This window comes from Taudactylus pleione, unplaced genomic scaffold (genome assembly GCF_031769625.1).
Source record: "Taudactylus pleione unplaced genomic scaffold, aTauple2 ptg000758l, whole genome shotgun sequence".
NCBI lineage: Eukaryota > Metazoa > Chordata > Amphibia > Anura > Myobatrachidae > Taudactylus > Taudactylus pleione.
Genome location: NW_028285160.1, coordinates 7,490,015 through 7,500,104, shown reverse-complemented (window position 1 = coordinate 7,500,104; position 10,090 = coordinate 7,490,015). Strand labels below are relative to the sequence as shown.

General features: G+C 41.5%; 1 protein-coding gene across 1 annotated transcript; it reads right to left on the bottom strand.

The window, feature by feature from the left end:
* Positions 1-2,897: 2,897 nt before the first annotated feature.
* On the bottom strand, positions 2,898-7,264 carry IL6 (interleukin 6). Its single transcript, XM_088457383.1, has 5 exons — positions 7,252-7,264; positions 5,993-6,186; positions 4,546-4,659; positions 4,106-4,249; positions 2,898-3,074 (listed from the first exon to the last, which is right to left on the bottom strand). Exons 1-5 carry the CDS (start codon positions 7,262-7,264, stop codon positions 2,898-2,900), a joined length of 642 nt encoding a protein of 213 aa, XP_088313509.1.
* Positions 7,265-10,090: the final 2,826 nt, after the last annotated feature.

The window sequence follows — 10,090 nt, the reverse complement described above, 5'->3', positions numbered from 1 at the left end:
GTTAATGGAACTTTGGGTAGGAAAATGAACGAAAATGTCTCAAGATCTTTATATTATATTGTTGTCTAGAGATGGCCATTGACCATCAGTGGTGGAGGTCCGATGGTTCTCAGCCATTAGTAGCAGAGAGTGTGGTAATGGTTGTTTTTTTTAATCTGGTGTAGGGGGCCTAGCTTATGGCTCCGCCCCTGGTGCTACCTGCATAGCCCCACCCACCTTCCCTGGTTTGGTCTGCTGTGTCCCACTGACTACTCAGTCACAGCTGCTGCCTGGAACTGCGTGTGTGAGAGGTAGTGACGGCCATCGATGTTGTACATCATCAATTGTTTCCCATCAGTGATTTGCTGCCATTGATGTTGAACGATAGCCATCCCTATCAAAGACTCCACTGCCAGAGAAATACTGTTTGTGTAGTAGTCCCTCACTCATATGAGATTCTCTGCTGTACTGGCGTAATTAGTGGGTATAGATGAGATCTTATGACCTAGATTATTGAGCATATTAAGCTTGGACAAGTGTGTGAGGGAATTATCACATGGGTGCACCTTTTTCAATTCAGAGAAGCTCTATTCCTCTGTTATAAGTCCTCATACATTGGACAAATCATAACCTTCACCTAATTAATTTCAATGTTAACTGGAACCAGAATTTCCATGTCATGGTGCATGCAAACTGATATTATATCCATTAAAGGTGCTGCTTAGTGTTGTGCTACTGGGGTGAGCGAGTATTAAATAATACCAAATAGTGTCTAATTAAGTGCTGTGTATAATAATGTGGATGGTTTGTCCCATCTCTAAAAACTGTAATAAACAAAATCCTAATTTCAACTTCTCCAGCAAATAGATCTGTTTAATTTTACATAAAGGCAGATAGCTATAAGTAATACATTACTGTTAGTTCACTGATATGTTTTACACAATTTCCATGCACATATTCGGCTACATCCATCTCTCCTCCTAACCCTCTGTCCCATGCTCGCCCTCTACCCCATCTGTGTCGCCCCTGTCTGTCTGCCCCTTCCCTTTACAATGTAAGCTCTCACCAGCAGGGCCCTCTTCCCAAATGTGTTTATCCTTCCCTCACTATCGTCTACTGCATACTCCCTACAACTGCACCTAACCAATGATTTCTGCCATCTGCTGCTTGTTTGAGTGTTATGGTCGCGGATGCAGCAATGTTTATATACCATGTACTTGTCCTGCATTGTCTTGTACTTTAAGTCACTGTTCTTGTTCTGCTCATTTGTTTATGTGCTCTGTTAGGTGCTGCAGAACCCTTGTGGCGCCATATAAATAAAGCACCGCAGTCAGAGTGTGACAGGGACGCGTTTAAAATATCAGACACCAGAATCATCCATGTGAAAATAATTCAACAGTTTATTTTGATCAATAAATAATATAAAAAATAAATAACACAAAGGGATAACACTTATCCGGAAGGTGATAGCTGTAAACTTATGCATAATGCTGTTCCTTTTCATTGAAAACATGGGCTGCCGCACTCAATAGCGATGCAGGTTGCTGAGGAGCCTATTTGTGGGAAGTACAATTTTGCCATCATTAGGCCCCCAAAAAAGTAACTAAATTGCCAGATTTTTTTTATTCCTATGGGTTTCTAAACACTGCAAATAACATTCACTGCATCATTTAACAGTGATCTTCATGAACCTTAAAAATCAATATTTACCCCCTTTTTTTTTTTTATAGAGTGTTAATTATTATGAAGAGAGTACTGGAACGCCATAAAGTATCTTTTTGTAGGGTCTGCAAACGTTTGGCATCTGGTAGTTTAACTACATGGTGCAGTAGCCAAATTGTTGAAATGTAACTATCCTCATCATGGCTCTGTAAAACGGGTTAAAGTGGGTGCTCTCAGCTTCCTTTTTCCTTTGGTTGTAGCTGGCAACAAAGACGGTGATATTGTTGACCTGGGTTGGACTTGCCCACAGGGGTACAGGGAAATCCCCAGTGGGCCCCCCCCCCACCCCCATCCTCTGAATTATACATTGTTTCTCTATTAGGCAGTCATTTACTTGGTGGAGCAGGACCATTGATCAACATGGTGCTTGGTTCCCTTCTATAGAAACTACATTAAGGTTTGCCTAATTGTTATTCAAACATCTGATATCTGTGGTCGTCCACCAGAAGGGGCGTGGTCAGCCTCCTTAAGTTAAGGGCACTTAGTACTGCATTCCCCCCAGTCTGAGACAGTTATTGACCCAAGGAAAGGTTCACTTAACAATTTCATTATGTATGACAGGATTGCTGGGGCCACACAGAAGAACATTATTGCATCAATAAGGTGTGTGGTTATATTAGTCGCATTTCCAAAGGGCCTGGTAATGTACCAATCTAACTTTGGCAGATTATTTACGGGTCTGGTACTTGCTTCATAGCCAAGCATGCGTTCATATCAGCCCATTGGCCTGATTTCCATTTGTGGTTTACTTTAATGAACACTGTGGCATATAGATTAATCCAAGACTTCAGTGAACTAATGTGAGTTTACATTCTTCACGTGTGCATAACATGTAAAGGAATTGCAGACAACTGTAAATACTTATTAGACAAGGCTGGGACCAGTCCCAAGGCTATTCTGCCTCTGCCCCTATCAATACTAACCTGGTATAAGAACACTGGTTGAAGTTTACAGGCAATACGTGGTCTGTTCTAAGGTATGGCCCCAGTAGTAATGTAAAATAAATAAAAACCCTTTCATAAAACAAATATCAAATTGCATAATATAAATATTTCCATAGTTCAAACAAATAATTTAGCAGATGTTATAAAAATTTAAATTAACATAAATAACAATCTTTTAAATAGTGCTCGATGTTCTAAAATGAGAACAATTAGTCTTCACTACACAGTAGTGAGGTTGAGTAAGTGCGTTCATCACTGGATGCTTACACTTTTACGCAGGGCTCGAGTTGTCTTTTCCATGTAATCTTTGAATGATTGCAGGATTATATAGGTTGTTATTTCCTCGTTCCAGGGATCGCTACTCTTTAATTCATCAACTGAGATGCCAGTGCTGGTTTCTTCTTTCTCTTCTTCTGGGTGTTGTTTCATCTAGAAAACAAAAAACAAACAAAAAGTTACACTTGTGTTGTACAGGAGATTATGCTGCAAAGTTTCTTATTTTAAAGCCTAGTGAGTATTTTTCCCCCTGAAAATAGCTGCTTTTACTGGGGATGGGGATCATGGAGCAAATACATCTTTTATAAGTATTTGTTTTAATAGCAGCTTGTCCACCCAGGGTACCTTGCCGTTTGAGCCTATGAACTTTACTTATCAACACCACCTGTTATATGAAAATACTTATTCTGCATCAACGATTAGTTCTCGAGTTAACCATATAGGAAAAGTAGGAGAATGCCGAGGATTTTACAGCAGTATCAACCACTCCTAAATTGCCCATGTTTTTAGCTCTGAGCTGCATACAGACGTAAAGATTTTCTGTCCAACCATCCAACTAGTTGGTTGGAATGAATATCTGGTAAGGTATGAATGAAAGCAAATGACCATCAGCAATTTGCTCCCAAATGTCGGAAAATGGACAAATACTGTTTGAACAAATTGTTTAGATCAAACATTTAACAAACTTGTCTGAACGACCATTTTCATCTCTTTTCTGGCATTTAGGAGCAAATTGCTGATCATCAGTTACTCCCATACATTACCAGATTTTCATTCCAACCAATCAACTAGTTGGATGGTTGGACAGAAAATCGTTACGTGTGTCTGCAGCTTAACAGTTATTGAAAATGACTCACACGACAATATCAAGCTGTGTTAACAGCTATAAAATGAATTTATATGTATTGGTAATAGCCCATAAGCCTTGATCGCTATTACTCAGCTGAAACTCCACAAACTAGAATTTGCTGCACAATACCGTTCATGCTCTGCTGCTTTGAACATATTTAGATATCTTGTAAATTAACACTTGCAGGGCTTTTCCTTGCTGAGTAAAATTGCATTATCTAACACTAACTTTATTACAGAATGTTTTTTTGGTGCCCACTGATTAGTGTAAAATATGATTTATATCTTTGATAGCACAGTGGGGGTTTTGTTTTCAATATTGTGCCGAAACTTACCTTTTTCACAGTTTCTGCCAGTGTGTTTGTTTTCAGTTGTATAAACTCTACAATTTGTTTCTTGCCTTTGATAGATTCTTTCAAAAACACCAGGTAGGTCTGGAACCGCATGAGGTCACGGTGGATCTTGTGCAGGCACTTTTCCTAGAAAGAGATGGTCGTGTTACTTCTGAGAATTGTATTTACCAGTTGTGTGCGCACACAACATAATTACATATGAACTCCTCCCAACAAGCCTTTTCTAAATAAGTGGAGAAATGCGTGTGGTCTTGGAAGTAACTGAAACCACCGAAGATGCGTTTGCCTTGAAAAAGTGCTGTTTAGTAAATATACCCCCATGAGTGTGTTAATGTGGCTGTTCTTGGCTGGATTTAAAGCTTTCTAGCCCCTTGAAAATAATCAGGAAAATACATTTTTGTATCCTATAGATGTGTATGTACCTTTTTGAAACCCGAGCTCAGACATCCATCTGAAATTGTGATTTCGGGGAGTTTCAGCTCCTTCTTCAAGTGACGTTCCATACTGCTGCCACAGAGGTTGTGACGTTTGCAGAGCTACAAGGATAAAGAAATTGATGCTTAGTAACAACGACCAGGACCATATTACTAAATATTGCCAAAGCTATAGGGAACACACAAAGGGGGAGATTTATCAAGCCATTTTATGAGTAGAGAGATGGACAATTGGAGAAGTTGCTCTTAGCATCATTTTATAGCATTTCATTGATAAAATCTAGCTATAAGCTGATTGGCTGCTATGGGCAATGTCTCCACTCTTTAAAAATGCTCGATACATCTGTCCCAAAATACACTTTTAACAAGAGTAATAATTCCTTAGCTGTTAAGGATTGTACTTGTCATCTACATACAATATCACCTTGTCAGTAGAAGCCATATTCATGAACATGCAATTAAAATTGGTGACATCACAGATCCATGGGGCACAAACAAAATGACTGCCTCTGTGTAATTGGCTGGTACACTTTAATACTATTATGGCTTAAGACATAACGGGGTGTATTTACTAAAGTGCGAGTTTATAGAAGTGGAGATGTTGCTCATAGCAACCAATCAGATTCTAGCTATTATCTTCTAGAAGGTGCTAGATAAATGTTAAGTAGAATCTGGTTGCTATGGGCAACATCTCCACTTCTAAAAACCTGCACTTTAGTAATCCCAATCGTATGGTTGGGAAGAGTTATGTATGTGCAGCTATTTACTCATCATTTCTACAGGATATTCTGTTATTGCAGGAGAAATTTGTCTTGCAGAAGGACTTTATTAGAACGTGTTGCAGGGAAATTGTGTAATATCACTATAGAAAATGAAAAAAGTCTGAAGCACTGTATTCGCTATTTTCTGGGAATATGACTGAATTTCTGATGACTGGAAAATGATACAGATATGAAGTATCATTAGTACATACACTGCCACAGGAGATGTGCTTTGCTGGCTAAACACCCCCAGACACCGCGAGGACTGAGGCAAATTTGAATACACCGTTTACTGGCAAGAATGTTGAAGGAAAGCCAGAGAATTATTTAGGGACTGGAACACATTTCGCTAGTAAAACCATAAAAATGATTGAAAGTTTTTACACTGGCCAGTTTCACTTTCTTCTCTCTGCAAGTTGCACAGATGGGGAGAAAAGTTTCCTTTGTAACTCCTATAAATGGCTGCTAACGTCTAATAACCACTGGGCATTGGGAAATGAATAATTGCTGTCAGGTAGCATTCATCTGCGTAACAGCAGGACTTATTGTGAATATATCCTTACATGAGAACCTGTAGTCAAAGAGGGATATCCATAAAACCTGTCCTGTAGTCTAGCAGAGGTTTCCATGATTGCCGCAGGAGGTCATAGCCATTTTAGCCGGAAGACACTCACCTCTTTGTATAAGTCGTTAGTCATCAGTGCTATCATTTTTGCCAAATCATCAGGCTTCTCAATAGCGGACCTGGAAATAGGGTTTTCATCCTCCAATGCTGTGCCAGTGGGCTGCGGTAATACTGGGGCTGAGCACACAAACTTCACAAGGAACGTTAATAGCAGAGAGGCCAGGAGCTGAGCTGATGTAGAGTCTGCAATAAGAAACCAAACGGATCAGGAACGCTGCATTATACCCATTGTCACTGGAGTCCAACTACTGTCACTAGAAGGACAGTGGGCCACAGGCGGGTTCAAATATCCTTATAATTGACATGAAGTGTGCAGTGTATAAGACCTAGTGCTAGTAACAGGCACAAAAACTTGTGTACGGCAGCATTGTGGCTTCTTCATTCAATGTTTTTAATGGAGTGACTTGCAGTGAGCTCCCGAACGTAACACACCACGTGTGAAAGGACTTTACATTTGACTTCCACCTTTACTGGCATTGGAACTTGCCTTAAGCTGTGTACACACTGTGTGATATTTTGTTTGTACAGCCGATTAACGACATATCGCTAAGTGCATCTAACCATGTCTACAGGCGCTATTTATGTGAACAACGTCGTTCACAGACATTTCAGGTTGGCTCTGCTGCTCAGCCGATGCCATTATGTCTTGCAGATATATTGGTGCATATGTATGTGTATTGGCGACCCGCTGACAGACCTGTACACTGGACAGCCGACACTGACATCACAACTGGGCGGGCAAAGTTAAATGTCCGTCCAGTTGTGTTGTCTGGCCAGATTGCTAAGTGTGTATAGCTCGCCAAATCAGTCGGTGGGTCACGTCTGGTATGTACCCATCTTTAAATAATAGTTGGTACCTGGCCTAACTCTCTCATTGTTCTAGAAAGTCTGTCTATAGGAATAAACTGTAACCAACTCATCTTAATGTGTAAGTCATGTTCATGTCCTATAAACACCGAATTACAGCCATTACAGTCCAGGGATGCCTGAACACAGATGACTCAAGTAGTACCTCAGTCAATTTGATTTAACCATCTGGACTCAAGCATAGATATCCTTAAAATGTGAACTGTAATGGTTTGAGAAACTCTGAAATAAAGGAATAGATTCTAAACACTTAGCCTATAGGGTTAAAATGTGTCTGCAGTGCCTGTTATGTAATGCATTAAGCAGGAGTAGCAGAGCTGTAGCTACACCACAGGATGTCAGAGCAGAAAAGTCTCAGTCAGTCAGTCGGTTCTCACTTACTTGTACCAGTCATGACTCCTGCTGTTTCCTTTTCTCTTTACAACACTGTTCAGTGGATGAGCCCCAGAGAGCGTTGCAGATGATTGAATGACTTCCATGTCTCTCAACATGTATTTATTGAGATTGTAAACGGGGAAAATCCATCTATTGCATGAAAAAAAAAAGGGGCAGTACCTATTTTTAAACTATTGTGTAATGATTAATGAATATTAGAGTGCTAGTACTATGAGTTTCTGTAGGAAACTTTCTGTTGGGGCGCTCTTTTGATTGAAATTTTATTGTTTCATTAAAACATTATTTTTTATTGATATGCATTAAAAATACAAGAGGGGAAGAACATTTACTTTCTCTACTCGTGAGTCTTTTTCCAGTAAAGGTACAAATAGTAAAAAGGACACGCTACAGTGAGTTATGTAAGTGGTGTTACACGATTTATTGAGAAGATACAAACAGTTCAATTATGTGATCTGGATGACAAATATAAAAAATATTAAGTCAAGTTCAATTTGTGATGGCGGAATATAAAGTGGTTTGTACAGAATATAAAAAAATGAAATAAAAAAATTACTTTCTGCCAATACAAAATTACAATGATGGGATTATTTTGTATGTGTGTGTCTATCTATCTATCTATCTATCAATCATATATACATATAGATAGATATGGATATATATACTTGCCATATAATTCCTTTAATTCGGGACACATATGAATTACACAGAATAGTGGCGTCACAAGGGGGGTGCTGGCAGCACCCGCTGAGGGGTGACACCAAGGTGCAGACTCCCCCTCAGTGACAGGAGCCGGAAGTGCAGTGCTCGGCTCCTGACACCGCGAGGGAGCCTGCCGGCACTGCACACAGGGCAGTCTGCACCTCCGGAACCCCCCTGCCCCCCAGTAATAAGCTCGGTGATGAGACCACAGGAGTTCAGCCGTGAGGCCATGCCCCTTCGCACGTGATCACGCCCTGCCTGCGAGGCTGCGCCCCCTTTTTGGCGGCATGCCGCTATACCGCGCGCACAGCATCCCTCCTCGCAGCAAGGTGACATCACGGGTAGGGACGCCACTGACACAGAATTTGTGGCTGGCTGACTCCAAGACTCCATTTCACCTGGTTTTATCCACAGAACTTGGGTAAGTCACGTGTCCTGAATTAAATGGATGACATGGTAAGCCTACAGTGTATATATATTTATTTTAATTGGCTTCTGATATAATTCCCTATTGTGTATGTGTGTGTGTCCTTATGGTAGGGTACTGCATATATTATTAGGCAGGCAACATTGTGAATGGTTAAGTACTAGCAGAGAGGAGGGTGGGGGACACTGGGCCTGATTCTGACCCGCTCGCGAGCGCTGAGCGCTCACAAACGAGTTGATGGTGCCCTAGTGCGCATGCGCACGACGGAGGGAGCTCCGTCGTGCGCATGCGCGCGACCCGAATAACGACGGGGTAGCCGTCGTTATGGGTCTCGCACCAAAGGGGGCGTGCTGTCGATGTTGATTGACAGCACGCCCCCTTTGGTGGGCGTGCCGGGGGCGTGGCTGCAAGACGGAGGCGTTCCCATGGGAACGCCTACCGTCTGGGTCCGGCCCCACTGACATCACTAGTGTTGTCAGTGGGAGTAATTTTGGCTCTGATAGAGCCAAAATCACTCCAGGGCTTGCGGTCACCGAGACCCTACTGCAGGGTCTCGTCGCAAGCCCGATAGTCGCGATGGTCTTGACCATCGCGACCCACAGCTATGCAAGCGGCCAGGAGGCCGCTCCAAGTTGAGGTAGGAGGTCCCTAATTCAGAGCGAGCGCTCTGGTCAGAGCGTCCGGCTCTGAATTAGGCCCACTGTGCATGATGGATATGGGTCATTACATAGGTGGTCAGTAAAGTACTGTATAACATGAAAGTGCTGTATACTGTAGCTGACTTAATAATAATGGACAAGTGAAATTATTATATAGTCGTGCAACTTTTATGTGACCTATAATAGTCTTATAATTTATATGAAGAATTAATATATTTACAGTTCTAATTATGGTTTACACTACAACAGTGTCTGTCGTTCTTTGGCACTCCATCTGCAACCATTATTCAAATGCTCTGGTACCTTCCCAGGATATGCAAACAGCCCATAGACATAAATCCAAACCGTATGGCACTCTGGAGAATTTACCAAGTATATTTGTTCCATATTTACAAAGTTTTCGGGAGTCACTCTGTCATCAGGGACAAAAGCTAATCAAATCCATACAATCCAAATACTTAAATACCCCCATCCTACTCTAATTAGCGCTGATGAGTAAGCTTCAGCGCTAATTAGATTAGGTTGGGGGTAATTGAGTATTTGGATTGTATGGATTTGATTAGCTTTTTTGTCCCTGACGATGGGGTGACTCCTGAAACATTGGAAATATGCAATGAAGGACCACTTTAAATGTACTTAATTAAGTCTCCAGAGTGCCACCTGATTTGGAGATGTATACTAGCAGTGTCTACCTGTCGTTGCTGAGTGATTATTAATTTTATTCAATGATGCAGGGGGATCTATATTGGCTCACCTGATACGTGGGGAGGAAGGGGGGAGGGGAATTGCACCCATGTGGGATCAAATGACAAGTAGAGCTGATAATTTCGGAGCGAGGTTACTCCCATCTCGGCTCACCAGGTACATGGAGGGCAATGATCTCACCCACCCCGAAAGCAATTTCATCCTACAGTCATGGCACCAGTAGACATGACAACGGAGATGGTGTCGGGGGGCCCTCATTGGGACATTTCTCAAGCGTTTTGTCCCTGTCTGTATGTGGAGCACTGTGTAATGTGCTGGGCCTGTATAATAAATA

What these genes read in the sequence shown, in the direction of transcription:
- IL6 (XM_088457383.1), bottom strand. An exon ending in TGAGCTCGGGTTTCAAAAAG is followed by an intron (nt 4,250 to 4,545) that starts GTACATACACAT and finishes ATCTCTTTCTAG; the next exon opens with GAAAAGTGCCTGCACAAGAT. An exon ending in TGGCAGAAACTGTGAAAAAG is followed by an intron (nt 3,075 to 4,105) that starts GTAAGTTTCGGC and finishes TTTGTTTTCTAG; the next exon opens with ATGAAACAACACCCAGAAGA.